General features: G+C 39.1%; 3 protein-coding genes across 4 annotated transcripts; all 3 read left to right on the top strand.

The window, feature by feature from the left end:
• The first annotated feature begins 422 nt into the window (after positions 1-422).
• On the top strand, positions 423-4,742 carry rhoh (ras homolog family member H). The gene is made up of 2 exons (XM_020641857.3): positions 423-686; positions 1,874-4,742. The coding sequence occupies exon 2, from the start codon at positions 2,289-2,291 to the stop codon at positions 2,862-2,864; it is 576 nt and encodes a 191-aa protein (XP_020497513.2). The 5' UTR covers positions 423-686; positions 1,874-2,288; the 3' UTR covers positions 2,865-4,742.
• A 2,462-nt stretch (positions 4,743-7,204) lies between these two features.
• LOC109989986 (uncharacterized) lies at positions 7,205-15,008 on the top strand. 2 transcript variants are annotated; one of them, XM_065958732.1, is made up of 11 exons: positions 7,205-8,241; positions 8,367-8,512; positions 8,672-8,733; positions 8,867-8,980; positions 9,642-9,740; positions 10,238-12,073; positions 12,200-12,345; positions 12,506-12,567; positions 12,700-12,825; positions 13,123-13,221; positions 13,697-15,008. In XM_065958732.1, the coding sequence occupies exons 1-6, from the start codon at positions 8,077-8,079 to the stop codon at positions 10,354-10,356; spliced, it is 705 nt and encodes a 234-aa protein (XP_065814804.1). In that variant the 5' UTR covers positions 7,205-8,076; the 3' UTR covers positions 10,357-12,073; positions 12,200-12,345; positions 12,506-12,567; positions 12,700-12,825; positions 13,123-13,221; positions 13,697-15,008. The 2 variants fall into 2 exon arrangements, with proteins under 2 accessions (XP_065814804.1, XP_020497577.2); XM_020641921.3 differs by lacking the exons at positions 7,205-8,241; positions 8,367-8,512; positions 8,672-8,733; positions 8,867-8,980; positions 9,642-9,740 and having other exon boundaries at positions 11,734-12,073.
• Positions 15,009-15,685: 677 nt separating this feature from the next.
• On the top strand, positions 15,686-21,687 carry LOC109989942 (uncharacterized). The gene is made up of 7 exons (XM_020641855.3): positions 15,686-15,883; positions 16,003-16,148; positions 16,760-16,818; positions 17,179-17,205; positions 17,379-17,492; positions 21,208-21,306; positions 21,507-21,687. The coding sequence occupies exons 1-7, from the start codon at positions 15,740-15,742 to the stop codon at positions 21,638-21,640; spliced, it is 723 nt and encodes a 240-aa protein (XP_020497511.2). The 5' UTR covers positions 15,686-15,739; the 3' UTR covers positions 21,641-21,687.
• The last annotated feature ends 652 nt before the right edge of the window (positions 21,688-22,339 follow it).

Raw genomic sequence — 22,339 nt, 5'->3', positions numbered from 1 at the left:
TACCCTCAGCTAACATTAAAACATGGAGGTGAAGCCTCAAGTTGACTCAAATTACGTCACTAGAGAGAGCCCACCTGATTGGAGGAGCATGAGCATTATTTACAGAAAAAGTCAAACCCCGGCATCTGTAAACAAATGTTTATGAGTAAAACGGTGCCCTTAAATAAAAATAAACAAGTGAAAAACTGCTCAGCAAAGGATTCAAAACAATATTTTGAATGTGATTTAAACTTAATAAATGAGGCTCCTCTTTTTTTTTTTTTTTTTGTTGCTTAAATTATTATTACCATTATTTACATAAAATGTAACCTAAGATATGTTTGAATATTTAATTCATGCTCGCTTTGCCTGACTCAAAATGTTAGGCCTTACTGTTCATTCACCACAGGAAATAAAACCCTCAAACACAGCTGCTGTGGGGGAGCGAGCAGAAGAAGTCACACCAAAGTATGACAAGCTTTTTACCTTTCTGTTCTGTCGAGACACTTCCGTCGTTTTGCCTCCTTAAGTTTAACCGACCTCGGGGTTGTATGGCAGGTGCTAAACTATACCCTCCTTTTGTCTTTTTTCCCCCTCTCTGTTAAAGCCTGCACACACTTTGGCTGGTGAAGTTATTTGTAATCTACAAATAACGTTTTCTAAAGATCCGCAGTGACGTCTTCAAAGGCAGCAGAAATCATCTGAAGGTAATTCACCTCTTTTGTTTAGTCCTCCTTTTACTCTGCCGCCATTATGATGATCACTTTGGGCATACACACTCATATTCTCCTTTATTATTTGCTCATTTAATGTAATGTAAATATGAAAATTTGGAAAAAAACCTGAACATTGAACTTAAATATGTGAGAACTTAAGAGTAGCCGATATTCTTACTCAAATTTTCGAGATAGAAATATATGTGTATGGGTATAATGTAACATTTTGTTGCTATAGCTACATAAAAGAAGCAACAACAGCAGATTGTAGCAGACAGTTTAACAATTCATTCAGTTCAAGAAGCTTAATTCTTGTTTTTATACTTTATCTATACTTTAGCCCTGACTGTAGGATACATTTCCTCAGTAAAATATAAATAAAGACTTCTTTTAAGCATTATTAAGACAGTTAAACAGTGGGGTAAAACACATGGATGAAAGTTTCCCTTGTATGTTTTGAAGATGGAGGTCTTTCCAGCTAAATGATGGCGTGTGTGTGTGTGTGTGTGTGTGTGTGTGTGTGCGTGTGTGTGTGTATGTGTGTGTGGGTATGTGTGTGTGTGTGTGTCATGGCAGGTGGTGTTTTTGAGGTCATGATTGTAACGTGTCTTGCTTAAACAAAAATGTCAGACTGTCAGTTCTCATAAGCCATGAGGCACCATCAGCACATTTATCTGATCATGATTTAAAAAAAACAAAAAAAGATCCATTTCCGTTTTTATGATCAGCAAAATCAGCTGATTGTGCGTTATTATGTTAGACAATGAAACAGGGCAACGTCCTCTGGGATTTTATTGGGTTTGTCGATTGCAGAATGAACTCTGTCGTCGAGGGAGATTCTTTAGGAGTGAAAGGAAAACAAGGCGACAAGTACACGCTTCAAATACTGAATTTATGTTAATAACGAGCTGCTTGAAAAGTCTTTACGTTTAAGCCGAGTACTTGTGGTCACGCCCAAACACACACGTTCTTACTTCCGTATTAGCCTAAGCGTTGTCACCCATTAAAACTTTAAACTTTCCTCCTTAAATATGTTCGTTCCACAAACATAGGTGATGTCATTGGTTGCTTGAAGTAGACTGTTCAGTCAAGTTGTAGTTAAACGAGCGACGCAGACGAACCGTTACATATTTGTCATGATGTTAACATATCCTCTCTCCATGCCTCTTCCTCTGTAGATTTCTCGCCTCGCCTTTGAGAGGTTGAGTAACACGGGCAGAATGGAGGCCCTCAAAGCCAGTCGAGAGAAGACACAGAACCAGACCACAGTGTAGAAACCAAGCAAAAGGTGAGACGAGCCCAGGGTGTCTAAAATAAGACCTCCATATGAAGTGTGTATAAAGCTGGAGCCGAAATAAAGAAACGTTTAAGAACTCTGAAAAAAAAAGAAAAGAAGAGAGACGTCAAGCAGCAAGCGGATGACAACTGAAATCACCAGGAATGGAGTTACAAGGAGACGAGTGCTTCAGACTACTATGAGAGCTACAAAGAAGGGTTGTACAGCAAACACCTCGTGAACCCTGTGCCTCTTCATATCATAAATATCTGAAGAAAAAAAACTTCATCGACCAGGCGAGACTATCAGAGGGAACAATGAACGGCGTGGAGGAGATGTCGTTGAAGTGCGTCCTGGTCGGGGACAGCGCCGTGGGAAAGACCGCCCTGCTGGTCCGCTTCACGTCGGAGACCTTCCCGGACTCCTACAAGCCCACCGTGTTTGAGAACACAGGGGTGGAGGTCTACATGGACGGCGTTCAGATCAGTCTGGGCCTGTGGGACACGGCGGGAAACGACAACTTCCGACAGATCCGACCCAGATCCTACGTCGTCCTCATCTGCTTCTCGGTGGCCAACCCCAACTCCCTGGCCAACGTCCAGCACAAGTGGATCAACGAGGTCCGGGAGTACCTGCCGAGGGTGCCCATTTTGGTCGTGGCCACCCAGACGGATCTGCGGGAAGTGGGGTCGTACCGGGGCACCTGCATATCACCTGCAGAGGGGAGACACGTGGCTCAACAGGTCCACGCTAAAGGCTACCTGGAGTGCTCGTCCTTGAGCAACCGCGGCGTGCAGCAGGTGTTTGAGTATGCGGTTCGGACGGCTGTGAATCAGGCCAGGAAGCAGGCCAGGCGACGGATGTTCAGCATAAACCAGTGTAAGGTCTTTTGACTCTTGACCTTGAATAAGCGGGCGACTGTGCCTTCACAAAGGGACTTCAGTGAACTGTCTTGGCGAGCGGTTTCAAGTCAGGACCTGTAGACGTACAGCATCCCAAAGTTGTATTCCTATTCTCTACAGAGAGTTCCTCTCACTAAAAGGGACTCCCGTTAACTTGAGCTGAATTTAAAAAAACATTGATTCAGTCACACTCCTAATAGAGCGTCATGTCAGCTCTACATGTGAACAACATGTGCATCAGACGGAGGGATTTTGTGTTTCAGAAAGCCTCAGGCAGAAACTCTTTTTTATTAATTGTGTTGCTGTGAAAGACTTTCTTCAGTATGAGCCTTTAAAGCTTTAAACTGGAAACAACACATCACTTCTCGTGGAGGAAAGTACCTCACTATCGCATTATGTCGCCTGATGGGGCGAATTCACTTCCAACGATCTGTTGTATAAATGCCCTCAACGCCACAGTAAGTCACACGCAGTAATTTTTTGTACGGCTGCATTGAGCTTCAACGGAGCAGGCCCGGTTCTACGAGGGTTGCAGAAGGTTGCGGTGCACCCTCATTTAAAAGGACCCCCCCCCCCCCCCTCTCAATTCACAAAAATGAACGATAGTTGTTTTGTGTTTTTACAAAAAGTTATCAAGGCTTTCAAAGTGACAACAGTGACTCCGATCGTATTTATTCTAGCTGTGTTGGTCATGAGAGGTGCATGTGACCTGTCTGTTAAGCGGGGGACAACATGAGGGTCCCATTGCACCGACGCTGTTTCTCAATGCTGCTGCCGATCACCGTAGCTGCACCCCCCCCCCCCACCCCCCTCTAATCTCAGACATTTTGTTCTACAGTCAGGCCTGCACAGAGGGATTTGACTTTTCTTTTTAAAACTCAAACTAAGGAATTACTTTGTGTATTATTGTACTGTTAATTGTTTGCTTGCAGAGGAGGATCATTCATGAGACTTGATCAGAAAAGTCGTTTATTATCTCTGACAGACAAACATACAATTCTGTTAAATCTGTTCAGGGTTGGGCGACATGGACAATATAACTTAACTTAACTTTGATATTTGTTAGCTGAATGCTGATACATCGTTTATTTTTTTCACAGTAAAGAAAAAACAGTCACTTGTAAGTCAAATCCGCTCGAGCTAAACGTCACACAGACTCTTTCATGAACAGCCAGCTGCACAGTGTCAACATGTAGATTACGTCAAATGACTTCAAATATGATCATATTAAATAAAATGCTCCTTAAATAAAATAAAATCAATGAAAATGTTCCTTCCCTACGCAATGGTACTCTTGTTAGACTTAAGAGCCACATTGAAAATTTCTTTCTTTCCTAAAATATGTGTGGGAAACACGGTGACATGACCTGCAAAGACTAGTTTCTGCTGACGATGTTTCCCTTTTCTTAAAAAATAATTGCTTTGTATTGTTTTTTTTTGTCCAAGTAGAATCTAAAAGAGACACATGTGCCACGGGTTGAGTATCACTGCCCTTTAGTATATCTGGTGTGAAAATATCTGGATATATCTTAAAAACTCAACACACTGCCTATCAGCCCTGAATCTGTTAAAAAAAAAACATTTTTAGGATTGTTTGTAAGATTCTGTGAGACTTACGTCCCATTAAAATACACTTTCACTAACACACACAGTCTGCAGTGAAGGAGTTTATTTTTATGAGTACATTAATCAAACTTTTTATAAAGCCTTGGCACATTTTTTTGGGGCTGTTGAGACTTTTTATTTTTCATATTTTGTATTTATTAAATAACTGCTACCTGTATGTATCTTATCCATCTGATCAAACTGTCCCAGTCGTCTTTTGTTTTACTAAAAAAGCAACTTCAATAAATCAGTCAGAAGATTTAACACTCAGTATTGGTTTTTTTTTTATGATCTAATATCAGTTATTTTCCCCACAGTGAGTGTCTGGGATCATTAATATGAGGCGGTGCACATATTTGACAGATACACATCTTGCAGTAGTTTTTAAAACTTGAATATAAAGTAAATATCCTAATGACCCCTGTGACGTCTTCTTCGTCTGTTCTGCTTCGTTTAAGGAGTTTTATTTGGATTCACATGAAAGCTCCTTTCTGTCCATACTTGACTCACTCTTTGTAAAATGAACTTTATAAGAATTATAAAAAGATAAGGGAGAAGGGGGAGAAAACATCTTGATCAGGCCAAAAAGACGTCAATCTTAATGGCTTTATTTTTATGCTTTCCTCTGGTGCTTTGTTGAGTGTCGTCTGTGGATCTGCTGTGTCAGCCTCTTTTTTTAAGATTTATTTTGGGGCTTTTTGCACCTTTCTTGTAGAGAAAGGACGGTGGATAGAGGCTGAAATCAGGGACAGAGAGAGTGGGGAACGACATGCCGGGTAAGGAGCCATTGGTTGGATTTGAACCCGGGCTGCCCGCTTTGAGGACCCAACCCTCTGTGCAGGGGTTGCGTGCTTTAACCACTCGACCACCGGTCCAACTGTGAACATCTGCTCGACTTTCTTACTTTCTTATCATATAGCACTGATGTAAGGAACACCATTTTCACAACCTGCGTACCACATCTGTGCTATAACACATTTCATCTGATATTATTACTTTAGATATTTAATTCATACATTTTTACAGCTTATAATTCAATTGTATTTATTCAGTGAATTACAGCTTTGTTTACAGTGCCATCATTTAAAGCTTCCAGACATGTATCAAGGAGAGTCTGTACCGAACAGTCAGAGCTAAACAGATGAGAAACACGATGCAAAGCTTATCAACAAACCTGATGGGAAAAAAACTTTCTATCCATTCTGGTCTAGTTTTTTCAAAGTTTTTTCAAAGTTTTTTTTAAGAGAGTCACCTAATCCTGTTCAGTTATTTTTACAGTCTATGGTTCAGTTCAGCAACAGACTTGTACTCACGTTTGATTGTTTGTAGCTTTATCACAGCTCAGCGTGAGGCTTAGTGTTTCTGGCTGTACTCAGTTTACTTTCTCTTTTTCACTTTTTCATCTTTTATTGACACAAAAGCTCTTCTAGGGACGAGCGTTGCAAAATCAGCATCCGCTATAAACACTATGATACTTGACTCGGATTGTTGTTTTCAGTTCGTCTATGTATATCGTCTCTGTCCCTATCAAAGATATCAAATGAATTTAATTCAACAACTTTATGAGTCCCTCTTGGGGCAATCGGTTTGGAGCAGCTTGTACATAGAAAAGACAAATAAAGACACAGTGACGTATAGATTATACAAAAGAGCTCAAATATAGAACAGGACCTAAAAGGAGATATCAGTGTTAAGCAGACAGAAATAAGGAAACAATAAAATGTTCAAAGAATAAAAAGATCAGTGGTGCTAAAAGGATAAAGTCAGTAAAGACTAGGAGGATTCAGATTGCTGGGCGGGTGAAAGATTTGGAGTAAAGTTTAGATTAACAGGTAAAACAAAACGACGCCCTAAAACACGTTCAGAAGAAACTAAAACACGTTCAGAAGAAACTAAAACACTTTCCAGTCTTCCTGAGAATCAGCTGGTTACCTCTCTGTTTCACACCAACCATCTCAGAACAGATTTTAACGATAGTGTTCAGACTTTCTGTCCTTCACTGAGAGGCTGAGAGACCAGCAGATAAAAAAACAAAAACATAACAGACTCTCAACCAAAGACTGATTTAAAAAAAATGAGAGAATGAATTCAGTTTTCTTAAAAGGTGAATTCTCAGAGACTAGTTCCTTGGTTTTTTTAGAAACATTCAGATCTAAAAAAAAGTTGTCCTCACATTAAGAAATAAAAGCAGGTAGATCCTTCCCGTGGTCAGGAGGACAGTTAACATGTTTGTATGTCGAAATCCACAAAGAGACTTTGAGGCGAGAACGTTTTCATGAGGAGTACAACCCACCGCAGCATTTTACATGTGCAGAAAAATGTTGTTTTAAATGATCTTTAATTCGATCATTTTCATTATCTAGTATTTTAAAATCTGTGTTTTTAATGATTGACGGTATTAAAAAGTACTGAAGGTTAAAAAGAAAACTTCAGATCTTCAGTTGTTAAACCACTAGAGAGAGAAAGAACACTGTCTAAATTACACTCTTACATTGGCAGCGTTTTTAGACAGAAGTGTGAAGGACTTGGACTTTTTTTTTTATCGTATAGCTCAGTGAGAATGAAAGCACTAAAGCGTCGACAACCCAAACCAAAAGCCACGATAAAGCTCAGAGGAGCTGCTCCTCCCCCCTCAGCGCTCTTATTTACTCTCTCAGGGTTTTTTTTTGTTCAGAGTTATTTGAAGATCTGAGGTGCTCACATAATTCACATAGATACACTTAAAACACACCAAACCGCATCCCAGCACCACACACACACACACACGCACAGATACAGATACATATGTGCAGGATGTAGTCAAACACTGCACCTCCATGTTACCATATGATATATTCTGTGGTCCCAACATGTCACTTATGCTATGCTTCGTGTGCTCTTATATAGTGCCATCTGGTTCATGCCATTTCATATCATGTCATACGACCTGATTTCATCAATGCAATGTTTTTGATGTTAACTGACTACTTTTGCAATCCAATAACTTGAAGAGTAACTAAACCCTCAGGCCACTTTCTCAGCTGAAAGCTTATGAATATGTGTATTAAGTCGAAATATGTGTAAACTCCCATGAGTACAGGATGAGTGATCAGACGTTATCTATACTCAGATAATTCTCTATTAAAATATATTTGGCAGATAAATAACATTTAACAGGAACGCTGGATTTAACCAGGGAAGAATATATTACATGCTGTACAAATGTGTGAAACATTTGTTGCTATAGTAACATATAATTAACATTAAATTGTTCAGCCTAGTCTTCTCTTTCCCTGGAACATTTTGACCGTAGGCCTTTGAGTTATTAGCTGGAGTTTGACGCCTGTTTTTTTTTTTTATCTTTTACCTTAAAGTTTACACAATTTTGTTACTTTTGATGTTGTTTTTGGTTTTAATTTCTCTTATTTTCCAGTTCCTGTCACTTGAGTTTTGTGATAGAGTGAGTGCTTATTAACAAACATCAACACTTTGGTCATTTATTTGATTTTAGAAACATTTTCAAGTTGTCTAAATAATAATAAAAAAAGACTTCATTCTGAATCTACCTCTATGAACTACATTGCAACACATTTGTAAACAAAGAAGGACTCCTGTGTGGATGAGGCTCCTCCATAACTTCAGCTCATCAGGTTGTAGTTTCAGGATGGGGTTGAACCATGTTGCCGTCGTGGTCGTGCTCGGTCTTCTGTCTGTCGGAGAGTCTGCTCCTGTGACCGGCTGTGAGAGTCTGATCAAACCTATGGACGTCCTAGAAAGAGACCAGGTGAGACTACTGTGTCCTGTCTCTCACACTCATTTTCTGTACCGATGGGTAGTTTCTGCATTCATTCTTGAGCTCAATCAAATAATACTTTGATGCAGCCATTTGTAATCTTCTGTCTTTTTCAGCTCCTGGGAAAGTGGACGCTCTTAGCAGAATCTACAAACACACCTGGAGCCAAGTCGATGACAGATTTTGTTGTGGAGAGCGCCTGGACATTATTTACTGCTGCTAATGAGAGCGGGGTCATTGACGTTTTTCAGGCTGAAAAAATGTAAGTTTAAGCCTTTTATGAACCTGTCGTATAAGATTTTGAATGTGTATTTTGGATTCTTGCCAATAATATGCAGTACGGATTTTTACAAACAATATTTAGTTTTTTAAAAATCTTTTATTTACATTTACCTTTCTCTATTATTTTCTATGAATAAAGGTCCGGCAACTGTTACACGCTCAAAACCAAGATGACGTTGGAGAACAACACTCTCTCTATCGGTGCGTATTGTCGATGAAACCAAATGTTTGGACTCGCCGTGCACCTGCACAAACAGATCTGAACTCTGTGTCTAAAACCAGCAGCCGCTCTGTGTATTTGTTGATGAGTGTTTGTGTGCTCTCTTTTCCACAGGGCCACCTTTGAATTCTTCTGCCAGGCTGCTGAGCACCGGCTGCCCTGACTGCCTTGTTTACGCAACACAATATCCCATGGAGGAGAGCGCATACAACGGGGTCCAGCTGATGAGTGAGATTTTTCAAATACTGTTTCAAGCATGAAAAGAGAAGATATAGAAAACACAAGGGAGAATTGAATTCAGAACAATCCTAAGAAATGTCTGAGAGAGTGACCTTGAACCTGATTAGCACATAAGAGTTTACAAAGTCAATTTAAAGCTCCTGTGAGGAGTTTTTAACGGGTTATGAAACTGACTGAAATCAATGTTGGTGCGTTTTTATGACCTTAACAAGGTGTGTGTGTGTGTGTGGGGGGGGGGGGGGGGGTCAGATAAACAGCTGGCAGCAGAAGCAGCCTTTTTTTTTTTTTTTTTTTTACTTTATCAACAGCAAAGATGCTTGATGAGTGATGCGTTTGGTTAAAAGACGTAAGAATGAGTAGGACAAAATCAGAAAAAATAGATAAAAGGAACCGCTTTGCCTCAAAATCGACACTATCAAGCCGTTTTCACATATGCACTGCTGAAAATATCTAGATAATTTCAGGAGGACTGCTCTGGATATTCTCCTGACGGACAGAAAACGAAATGCAGCCATTTAATCACGTGCACAGAGATCGTAGCTGTCGCATGCTCACACTCTATGCACCAGTGCAGCAGTCACAGTATGGAAAAGTCACCTGGAGGTGAATTCTATATGATACTGTCTGTTACTCTGTTCCGTCTCTTCAGGCAGGAGAAACAATGTGACTGATGCTGAACTGCGTGAGTTTAGGAGGCAGGTGGGGTGTCTGAAGTTACCACCACCTGTGATCCTGAACCAAGACAAAGGTAGGAACTACCGACATGGAAAGCGGTGTTTGTGAACAGAATGTCTAAGAATGAAGATTTTAATATTTGGATATAATTTAATGTCATTATCCAATATGTAAGATATCTACTGAAATAAATCTTAAAATGACATTACTATATCATCAGACATTAAGGAAACATGCTATGTTGAAGTGGCTTCTCTGTCAACAATGCCCACAATGGATAAACACTGAAGCTTCTCTCTAATGTTTTGAATTTGGACTGCAGTACCCATTTTAAACACTGGGTGTCGATGTTACATATTGCTCCTTTAAAACATAAACAAATTATTTTAGCAATTTTCTACTGTATTAATTTGCTATATTCTTTATAAAACTTGATCAAACTGCTCCTACAGGTTTTTTTTACTTTTACTCAGTGGACTTGTCTGTGATAGAACCCAGAATAAGTATGATTCATTATCACACTGGATGCTTTTGTAACTCTGTAATACACAACGTTTCCTCTCTTCACAGGTCTTTGCCCACAAGACTCTCCGCAGAACACGGATCTAACCAACGACTTCTATGGCATGAGCCCTGAAGAATTAGAAACAATCTTCAGTGGTGGAGATGTGATGGTGGAATGGACTTGATTATACACTTAATGTCAGAATTCAAATTGAAAAACTAATTTTAAAATTGAACTGCATTATGATAAATTATTTTTCATTTTCAGGATGTGGGTGAATTATTTGACTTTTTATAAGAAATTAATAATAAATATGTTTTTATGGTAACAAATGTGCTGGATTTTTCTTTTAAATCAAAAAGTCATTTCTTTCTTGTTTTAATTATGTCAAAGAATGTGCACTATAGAAGATGAAAACTCATAATTGAAATTGAATAAATGAGTAATAATTTCATTTATGATTCAAATAATTCCCCCACATTTTTGAGACTTAAAAGCATTTCTCTTAATTCATTTTAATTTTAAAATCAGCCTTTTAATTGTAATTCCGATCACCATTTCTTTCCATAAAGCTTAGATGACAAGAAGATAAATTACATTTTCAAAGATACTCCAACATGGTGACATAATAAGAAGTCATTTCTGGTTTATGAGACTTCTGACAATAAATATTATGATATTGAATATTATCACGCAAGATACACGTTATCATATTTTTCTAACACGTGTCCATCCAAAAGTCCATCCTCTCCGTCCTTTTTGTTTATTGGTAAGATTGGTTGGCGCTCACATTAATTTAAACTTCTGTTAAAAATGAACGGAACTACCTGATTGACTGACGGCCCTGTCACAATGCCACTGGGAGTCTTTGGCTTGCTGCTGTCGTCTGTCTGTGTGATTACTGAAGGGGGGGGTAGTGTCCTGGCTGGAGGCTCATCGTCAGGGTCATCTGCAGCTGGGCCTATGGTGCGCTCATATCTCCAAAGATCTGCTGGTTTCCCTCATTCACGCTCTGACCCTCTGACTCTCCCACAGCCTGACCACCATTTACACATTTGTTACTTTAGTTCTTTAAGTTAGCGCACTCTTCAACACCTTACACCTCAAAACTGGGGCGGCAGTAGGTCAGTCTGTAGGGACCTGGGTTGGGAACCGGAAGGTCGCCAGCTCAAGTCTCGATGTGGACCAAGTCTGGAAGTTGCTCTGGTAGCTGGAGAGGTGCCAGTTCACTTCCTGAGCACTGCCTGGGTACCCTTGAGTAAGTCGCTGAACTACAATGAACCGTGTTATTGATTAATTTAACTTGTTTTGTAATAAATGATTCAGTGTCTTTGATAACTTCTGACTCTTCCCGTCTTTTGCCATGACCCATGAGCAGGGTTATTAAACTGATACCGCAGTTAACGCTTTGTTAACGGTTTCATTTTTGATTAACTGTGCAGAAGTTGTAGTCCCTTTTGAGCAATGAGTTTGAGTTTGACACGCAGTAAACTCTTTATATCAGTTTGAACTTTAAATGTTGTTTTGGGTTCATTCAACATCTTTTTATTTTAGTTTTTGGGACTTGTCTTTGTTCCAGAGTGAGCACGAGACATCAACACAAGTCATATTTTTTCTACAACCTTTTGTAGGCCCCATTTAACAAGGTTGCATCACAAACAGTGCAGGACTCTTCACCCTCCGTATTGATTTCAGTGAACCAGTTTCAGCTTAAAACGGGTAAACTCAGCCTGAAACGCCATTTGTATTGAGGTTCTTTGATGAAGCAGGTGTGGGGAGACATGATGGGGTTGGTTCATGTTGCTATGGTTGTGCTCGGTCTTTTCTCTGTCGGACAATCTGCTCCTGTGACCGACTGCGAGAGTCTGATCCAACCTATTGAAATCCAAGGGAGAGACCAGGTAAGACTGTCTTGTCTAACACTCTCGGTCGATGCATTCTGGATGATTTTCTGTTTTTATTCTTTAAAAAAAAGTACCATCCTTTTGATGGGTGTTCTTATTACAACTGATAACTGTCTTTTTCAGCTGCTGGGCAAATGGACACTCTTAGCAGAAGCCACCAACATATTTGGATCCAAATATATGACAAAGATGTTCGTGGATAATGCCTGGGCGAGACTTAGTGCTGCTAATGAGAGTGATACCATCGACACTTTTCAATATCAAAAAATGTAATTTCAAGCCAAAACTGAATGATTGATAACATTTTTTCTAGCAGCTTGATTCCCAAACATGGCTTGGACTCATTTGGAGTCTTGCATAGAGTGTGCAGTAATGTTTTTTATTTTTTATATAAAACTTTTGTTCTTTTACATTTTCTTCTCATGAAAGGCTTGGTCACTGCTTTATGTTAAAATCAAAGTTAACCTTGGACGGCAACACCCTCTCTTATGGTGTGTATTACTGACTACAGCTCCTCTTTTAATATTTAACTGGTTATTTGCCTTCTCAAACAAATTTGAACTTTGTGTCCAGAATTGCAACAACATTTACGGTATTTTTTTTGTACCTGTGTTTGTGTGTAGTTGAATCCACAGAGCAACCTTTCAATTCTTCTGCACGGCTCCTGAGTACTGGCTGCCCTGACTGCCTGGTTTACTCTGCACAATATTTCTTTGGAGAAAGCACATTCAGCGGACTCCAGCTCATGAGTAAGCTCTTTACATAGATACATGTACAAGATATACATATACACAAGCTGTGGTGGAAATGAGGAACATTAAACCTTTTAAATCAATCAATCATTTTTAAATACGAGGAATCAAAACAAAATGTATCTCACAACCCTTTACATAGCCTATAGCGAGAACAGGTCAAGACAGTCCTCTTTTTTAAAATTATTCATCAGTATGTTCCGACAACTTGTTATAAATGTGTTTTTTTTTTTTTTTTTTTGAACCTAGATTCTCAAGCCAAACATTGTATTGTAACATGTTTCTGTCTCTCAGGCAAGAGAACCAAGGTGAGTTCTGATGAGCTGGAAGAGTTTAAGAAGCAGGTTGAGTGTCTGAACTTGCCACCAGCTGCGATCCTGAACAAAGGAGAAGGTACGAACTTTCATTGATAGAAACATGTTTGTTTTTTACAGTGGATCCCAGAATGAGGGTTTGAATCATTAGAATTTCCATGTCTGAATGTTTGAGTTAATGTGTCAGATAAGAATCACTGTGGGTGAAGAAAGAACACATTTAAATGGTAAATGGACTTGAGCTTGTAAAGCACTTTTCTAGTCTTCTGACTACTCAAAGCGCTTTTACACCTCATGTCACAAAACCTACCCATTCACACACTGATGGCAGAGGTTGTTATGTAAAGCAGAAATCTGGGGATTGAACCCCCAACCTTCTGGTTGAGAGACGACCAATTCTACCAACTGAGCCAGAGCTCAGATTACTTCCACATCTATAACAGGAAGTCATTAAAAGCAAGTGTAGATGAATTTACAAGATAATAAATCAAGCACAATGAACACATACATGTTTTTTCACTCTCCTTAATACATCTCTGTTGTTCTCCTTACAGGTCTCTGCCCAGAGGAGTCTACAGAGCACATTGATCTAACAAATACCATGAACCCTGAAATGATGTCCCTATTTTACAAAATTCTAGAAAGTGAAGGTGGCTTGGACATACTTACACAACTAATGCCAGTTGGATTGGAAAGCTTGAAAGAAAACTAACGCTGTCAAAACTATCGCGACATGGCTACTTAATTAGAGGCCAATTCTGACTCATGAGACTCCTGATAATAGTCATGACTGTAATGAATATCAATGGGACTTTTACATTTTGTTTTGTCTAGCATCAAACAAATCCAGATTTTTTAATTTGTCCATGTGGAAATTTAGATTTGACAAACAACATTTGTGAAATGGAAATGGTGCGGTTACTGGAAGAACTAGAAACAGAATAAAGATTATCACCAGACAGACCGCTGTTTCAAGGTGCGATATTTACGACCCTGTGACGTTTCGCCTTCAAAACAAATGCTGCAGAGGCGCTCGGTGTGCAGCCTTCAGAGGTAGTTACAGAGGCGTTTCAAGGGCGAGATGGGATCAGCTCAGTCAGCGTGGGAGCACAGTGCTGTGTGTGTGCATGTCTGACTGTGTGTGTATGTGGAGCTCCCTCTTTGCTGTGCTAGCTCAATGTTGTAAAGCAATATGAATTCACTAACTGGGACACCAATACTGCACCGCTGCGGAATCAATAAGAATATCTGAAGGTGTAACAATGGCACAGCTTAGGTCAGGCGCTGTTTCCGAGTTGAACTCTGAAAAGGGCTAAAAGTGATTAGCTTTCTTCTGTACTTGTAATCTTTTTTGAGAAGTCTTTCAAATAAGTATTTTTACTTTTTCATTAGAATCCTTTGGGGGAAGTGTTGCACTTCACTGCATTTTAAAAAGCATATGTTACTGATAAAAAAAAAAATCTAACTTTGAGTTAACTTCTTGAATCTGGCCAGTTGATTGGCTTAATCATAGCCTAGCTCATAAAAAGATGGAGAAGGACAGATCAGACCAAAACATGGACCTGGAGCTGAAATCCCTGATAATGTCGAAGATGAACAAGAAGAAAGTGAAGTGAATCCCATCTGGTCACATTTAAGCAGCTATGTTTTTCCTTTCTGGTATGAGTCAACAATCCAGCTGTTTGTCACTCTTGAAATAAAACATTTTACTTGAATTTAGCCAAACTAAATTTAACTCTACAACATTCTTACTCTTTTCTCCGCTGGCTGCCAAGTATTTTTCACACACACAAGTAATTTTTCTTTGTGTTTATGGTGCAAAAAGCAAAGAACATGACGGTAAATAAACCATCTCACAAAAAGTAAGGACAATTGTGTTTGGTAGGTTATTTCTTTGTTGTTACAATGCTTCTTGGCAATAAATCTTATACCGTTGGAAATCTTGTTCATTTTAAATGGTGCCACATTTGTAAGGAGCATGCATTTGTGGGATAAGCAGCAGAGCTGAGTATGTGTAGTAGCCACACCCATTAAAAACTTCCCAATCTTATCTGCCAATGCCAAACAGCTAATTCTAATGTTGCTCTTGAATCTTGTTTTGAGCTTTTGATACCCCAGGTGCTGACAATCAGGTGGCTGATTGGCTGTGTTCCAATAATCCTTTGATTAGAGTCAGATCAATGGGATTTAGCTGTTAGCTAAATTAGCACAAATATAATGACATAAAAATGACCATCAATAACCAGTCAATGTTCTTCCATATGAAATGAAAGAAATTCCCTTTTAGCATTACATGGAAATCTGTGATTAGATGAACTCATTACATTAATGTTAATGCGGCATGTTTAAAGTTTTCAGTGGTGGTTGTGGGAGGGTTCAAATCTGACCTTTGGCTCCTTTGCTGTATGTTGTTGACTTCAGTTTGCTTAATTAAAGACGTCAAACATTTCGATGGATCCACCTCTAAACCAGATCGCAGTTGGCTACATGTGCACACACCTCTGTTGACTCTTTCCTTTAATGTGAATGAACCTCTGAATATAAAGGCATGAACAGTTCAGTCAGAGCTGGAGTCGGACACAATCAGCAGCTGAGCCATGATGGGGTTTCTTCACGTTTCTGTGGCTGTGCTCAGTCTTCTGTGTGTGGGACACACAGCTCCTCTAACCGACTGTGAAACCGACTGTGAAACCGACTGTGACAGTCTGATCGAACCTCTGGAAATCCAAGGACCGGAGCAGGTATGACACCCTCTCAACTCATTAGGAAACTGTCTCTAAACTGTTAAGTTGTAAAAAAATAAAAGTCTACCAATGTTTCTGTGATATTTTACATCTGAGAGTAATACCTTCTGTTTCAGTTGCTGGGGAAGTGGATGCGTGTAGCAGTGAGCGGAAACAACAAGAAAATAGAGATGATGGCAAAGAATTTTCAGGACAGCGTCTGGATGAAACTAACCGCTGATAACGAGAGTGATGTCATCACTCAAACAACAGCAGTAAAAACGTAATTTCAAAAATAATTTATCCTAAGTGTAGGCTTTGAAATAAAACTAAAATAGTTAACATCACTGTGTACAGATAGGAGAGAAAAACTATAGGACAGCCAACAGAGGGAGTTGTGTAATACAGCACAGATCTTCTGAGCTAATCAGCCATTTCTATTGGAGCAACACGTTTGTGTGCTGAAGCTTTGCTGAATTTATTCTAACATGAAATCATGGCTCAAATCGATCAAGTCCTCATCACACGTGAAGTTTCATGAAGTCTGTTTGATAATGTTGTTGTGTATGGGTGTGTTATAACAGTATTGTTGAAGTGTTGCTTTAGAGATACCTGATGTTTCTGTCGTGTAATTTTAATGGATTAATAGTGCATCATTGTGTGCTATTGTGGAGGAACTTGAGGCTGCTGTGTAGTGGTTATGTATTGTGTCGTTTTAAAAGTGTAGTGCTCTTAGCCTCTTCTTTTAAAATCTTTTGTGGATTTCACGTTGGATGAATTGAATGCTGTTGTATAGTGGTTGTGTATTGTTGTGTTGATGCTTTTAGTGTGTATGCTAAGTGGCTGTACGCTGTCCCTGTTTGTAACCTCACAGATGTCTTACTATCTGTGTAGGTTTGGAATTTGTCTCACAACTACAATTAAGCTGACAATAAGAAACAACACATTACTGCGTAAGTATGCAAATTGTAGACAAATGACATACAGTTTGATATTCAGTTAAACAGAATTTAAAGAGCAGTGTGGTATGACCGTTTAATATGAGTGCAGTTATACAATATAATATAATATAATATAATATAATATAGTATAATATAATAGTATATATATTATAAGAGGAAACACGGTCAATGCTCACAGACTTGCTTCCATTTCAGCCACTTTTACTCATGTCTTAAAAATCTTGAACTCTGTCACTCTGTTAACTAACCTCACAATATCACAAACATGTGGTTTTTAATAGTCATTTTATTGGGGACAAATAATCTCAGTTTACCTGTGTCATTTTCTATCTTTTGTCTTCCTTGATGCAGCGGTAACTACAGAGACCCTGAACGCAAGTAAGAAGGTCGACCTAGTGATGAAACATGTAGTGTAAATATTTTGTCTGACAGACACAAACAAACTTTGTGTCTAGACTTGCGACAGCACTGTGGCTGTGATTGAGTTTACGTGTGTGTGTGTGTGTGTGTGTGTGTGTGTGTGTGTGTGTGTGTGTGTGTTTGCTCTCGAGGGCCTCTTGACAAGTCTCAAGTGACCATGCTGAAGACTGGCTGTTCTGACTGTCTGCTGTTCCACTCAGAAATCAACACTCTTGGAGGGAAAATGGGAGGACTAATCTTAATGAGTAAGATAACGATGCTACTACCTACTGCAAATATTTACTGCTACTATAAACCACTGCAACTGTATACTACTGCTACTATACCACTGCAACTGTATACTACTGCTACTATACCACTGCCACTGTATACTACTGCTACTATATTTATACCACTGCTAATGTATACCACTGCTACTGTATACTACTGCTACTGTATACTACTGCTACTGTATACTACTGCTACTATACCACTGAAACTGTATACTACTGCTACTATACCACTGCAACTGTATACTACTGCTACTATACCACTGCTACTATACCACTGCTACTGTATACTACTGCTACTATACCACTGAAACTGTATACTACTGCTACTATACCACTGCCACTGTATACTACTGCTACTATACCACTGCAACTGTATACTACTTCTACTATACCACTGCTACTATACCACTGCAACTGTATACTACTGCTACTATACCACTGCTACTATACCACTGCTACTGTATACTACTGCTACTATACCACTGCTACTGTATACCACTGCTACTGTATACTACTGCTACTATACCACTGCTACTGTATACTACTGCTACTATAAACCACTGCTATACTACTGCTACTATATCTATACCACTGCTACTGTATACTACTGCTACTGTATACTACTGCTACTATAAACCACTGCTACTGTATACCACTGCTATTGTATACTACTGCTACTGTATACTACTGCTACTGTATACCACTGCTACTGTATACTACTGCTACTATATACTACTGCTACTGTATACCACAGCTATTGTATACTACTGCTACTGTATACTACTGCTACTGTATACCACTGCTACTGTATACTACTGCTACTATATACCACTGCTACTGTATACCACAGCTATTGTATACTACTGCTACTGTATACTACTGCTACTATAAACCACTGCTACTGTATACCACTGCTACTGTATACTACTGCTACTATACACAACTGCTACTGTATACCACTGCTACTGTATACTACTGCTACTGTATACTACTGCTACTATAAACCACTGCTACTTTATACCGCAGCTACTGTATACTACTGCTACTGTATACTACTGCTACTATAAACCACTGCTACTGTATACCTCTGCTACTGTATACCACTGCTACTATATACTACTGCTACTGTATACCACTGCTACTGTATACTACTGCTACTGTATACTACTGCTGTACTACTGCTACTATATTTATACCACTGCTACTGTATACTACTGCTACTATAAACCAATGCTACTGTATACCACAGCTATTGTATACTACTGCTACTGTATACTACTGCTACTGTATACCACTACTACTGTATACTACTGCTACTATAAACCACTGCTACTGTATATCACTGCTACTGTATACTACTGCTCCTGTATACCACAGCTATTGTATACCACTGCTACTGTATACTACTGCTACTGTATACCACTGCTACTGTATACTACTGATACTATAAACCACTGCTACTGTATACCACTGCTACTGTATACTACTGCTACTATATACTACTGCTACTGTATACCACTGCTACTGTATACTACTGCTACTGTATACTACTGCTACTATAAACCACTGCTACTGTATACCACTGCTACTGTATACTACTGTTACTATATACCACTGCTACTGTATACCACTGCTACTGTATACCACTGCTACTGTATGCTACTGCTAAACCACTGCTACTATACCACTGCTACTGTATACTACTGCTACTGTATACTACTGCTACTATACTACTGCTACTGTATACCACTGCTACTGTATACCACTGCTACTGTATACTACTGCTACTATAAACCACTGCTACTATACGACTGCTACTGCATACTACTGCTATACCACTGCTACTATACCACTGCTACTGTATACTACTGCTACTATACCACTGCTACTGCATACTACTGCTAATATAAACCACTGCTACTATACTACTGCTAATATAAACCACTGCTACTATACTACTGCTACTATATATTACTTCTGCTATATACCACTGCTACTATATTTATACTACTTCTACTATACCATTGCTACTATACCACAGCTACTGCATACTACTGCTAAACCACTGCTACTGTATACTACTGCTCCTGTATACCACAGCTATTGTATACCACTGCTACTGTATACTACTGCTACTGTATACCACTGCTACTGTATACTACTGATACTATAAACCACTGCTACTGTATACCACTGCTACTGTATACTACTGCTACTATATACTACTGCTACTGTATACCACTGCTACTGTATACTACTGCTACTGTATACTACTGCTACTATAAACCACTGCTACTGTATACCACTGCTACTGTATACTACTGTTACTATATACCACTGCTACTGTATACCACTGCTACTGTATACCACTGCTACTGTATGCTACTGCTAAACCACTGCTACTATACCACTGCTACTGTATACTACTGCTACTGTATACTACTGCTACTATACTACTGCTACTGTATACCACTGCTACTGTATACCACTGCTACTGTATACTACTGCTACTATAAACCACTGCTACTATACGACTGCTACTGCATACTACTGCTATACCACTGCTACTATACCACTGCTACTGTATACTACTGCTACTATACCACTGCTACTGCATACTACTGCTAATATAAACCACTGCTACTATACTACTGCTAATATAAACCACTGCTACTATACTACTGCTACTATATATTACTTCTGCTATATACCACTGCTACTATATTTATACTACTTCTACTATACCATTGCTACTATACCACAGCTACTGCATACTACTGCTAAACCACTGCTACTATACTACTGCTACTGTATACTACTGCTACTATAAACCACTGCTACTATACTACTGCTACTATATATTACTTCTGCTATATACCACTTCTACTATATTTATACTACTTCTACTATACCATTGCTACTATACCACAGCTACTGCGTACTACTGCGAAACCACTGCTACTATACCACTGCTACTGTATACTACTGCTACTATACCACTGCTACTGCATACTACTGCTAATATAAACCACTGCTACTATACTACTGCTAATATAAACCACTGCTACTATACTACTGCTACTATATATTACTTCTGCTATATACCACTGGTACTATATTTATACTACTTCTACTATACCATTGCTACTATACCACAGCTACTGCATACTACTGCGAAACCACTGCTACTATACCACTGCTACTGCATACTACTGCTAAACCACTGCTACTGCAAACTACTATAAACCACTGCTACTATACTACTGCTACTGTATACTACTGCTACTATAAACCACTGCTACTATACTACTGCTACTATATATTACTTCTGCTATATACCACTGCTACTATATTTATACTACTTCTACTATACCATTGCTACTATACCACTGCTACTGCATACTACTGCTAAACCACTGCTACTGCATACTACTGCTATACCACTGCTACTATACCACTGCTACTGCATACTACTGCTACTATAGACCACTGCTACTATATATTACTTCTGCTATATACCACTGCTACTATATTTATACTACTTCTACTATACCACTGCTACTATATGTATATACTACTTTTTCTATATACTACTGTATACCACTGCTACTGTATACTACTGCAAACTATATACTACTACTATTTTATAGTTGTAGGATAAACATCATTGATATCTTTTGTCTCTTAGGTAAGAGACAAAATGTGACTGCTGCAGAGATGGAAGAGTTACAGAAGCAGGCAGCATGTCTAAACTTAGGGCAGCCGTTTAGCCTGAACTTCGACAAAGGTTTGAATACACCTGCAGTTTTTTTTTATACCTTATATAACACCTTATATGACATACAGATAACATACAGGTCTACAGATTTCTTCTGATTTGAGCTAACTGAGAAGAAGCATGTTAGATGCGCAGGTACCACTTAATCGTGCTGCTCACAATCCTTCTATAAACTGACTGGTATGAATTCACACTTTGATTTCTTACAGGTATTTGCCCAGAGCCTCTTTCTCCAGAACCGGATCTCACAGAGAACCTTAAATCAATGGCACAGTTGTATAAGCTTGTAAGACAGGAAGAATTTGTCAAAATGATGACTGAGTTTATTCAAAATAGTGACTAAATGTACAGGAACTGTGAGAATTCAGTCAATAAAGATTACTGAATCAATTTGTGTATGTCCTGTTTGTTTACAGTAATGTCTTAACTCCTACAATATCTCACCAGATGGACCCCCATGAAATCGTATTGGCCACCCAGGAGCTTTATGGTGGCTATTTTCCTTGGCAGAGGTGGAACTTATGTTGAAATCTACTATTCAGACTGTGTTGCAACAGGCAGCTCAAAGTTTTCGGTGTGCAGAGGTTTGTTTGTAATTGTTTTAAAATACTTTAAATTGGGACTTTAGACATACATATTTGTTTTGAGTCCTTGAAGAAGATGTATACAGTGTGTTGCCATTATCTTGTGTTGCTCAAAAGCCGATATGATTAGTGCAGACAGAAGGGGTATGTGTGAACACAAACTTCAGGCCACCCCTGCACATGTCAGCGCCCCAGTTGGGCCACCCCAGTTGGGCCACCCCAGTTGGGCCACCCCAGTTCAAGAAGTCTGAACACGCCCCTGGTCGTCAGCTCAACACAACTGGTTATGAAACAAACTGGAAATAACAGTGATGCCTCTGAATATCCTACAAATGCAAACGAGACAAGCAGGACACAGAATGTGTATTTATTTGGTGACCTGCAGTGTAAAAGGGCTTTGAGTAGTCAGAATACTAATAAAGCGCTTTTACACTGCAGGTCACACCTTCACATTCACA

This window comes from Labrus bergylta, chromosome 1 (genome assembly GCF_963930695.1).
Source record: "Labrus bergylta chromosome 1, fLabBer1.1, whole genome shotgun sequence".
NCBI lineage: Eukaryota > Metazoa > Chordata > Actinopteri > Labriformes > Labridae > Labrus > Labrus bergylta.
Note: the sequence above shows the minus strand (reverse complement) of the source record. Positions and strands in the feature narration are given on the sequence as shown.

Bases quoted from the DNA above. Each gene is read 5' to 3' on its own strand.
- rhoh (XM_020641857.3), top strand. From the start codon at position 2,289: ATGAACGGCGTGGAGGAGATGTCGTTGAAGTGCGTCCTGGTCGGGGAC.
- LOC109989986 (XM_020641921.3), top strand. From the start codon at position 11,933: ATGAAGCAGGTGTGGGGAGACATGATGGGGTTGGTTCATGTTGCTATG. The intron at 12,074-12,199 runs GTAAGACTGTCT...TGTCTTTTTCAG, and splicing joins AAATCCAAGGGAGAGACCAG to CTGCTGGGCAAATGGACACT. The intron at 12,568-12,699 runs GTGTGTATTACT...GTTTGTGTGTAG, and splicing joins CGGCAACACCCTCTCTTATG to TTGAATCCACAGAGCAACCT.
- LOC109989942 (XM_020641855.3), top strand. From the start codon at position 15,740: ATGATGGGGTTTCTTCACGTTTCTGTGGCTGTGCTCAGTCTTCTGTGT. The intron at 16,819-17,178 runs GTAAGTATGCAA...TCCTTGATGCAG, and splicing joins AAGAAACAACACATTACTGC to CGGTAACTACAGAGACCCTG. The intron at 17,493-21,207 runs GTAAGATAACGA...TTTGTCTCTTAG, and splicing joins GGGAGGACTAATCTTAATGA to GTAAGAGACAAAATGTGACT.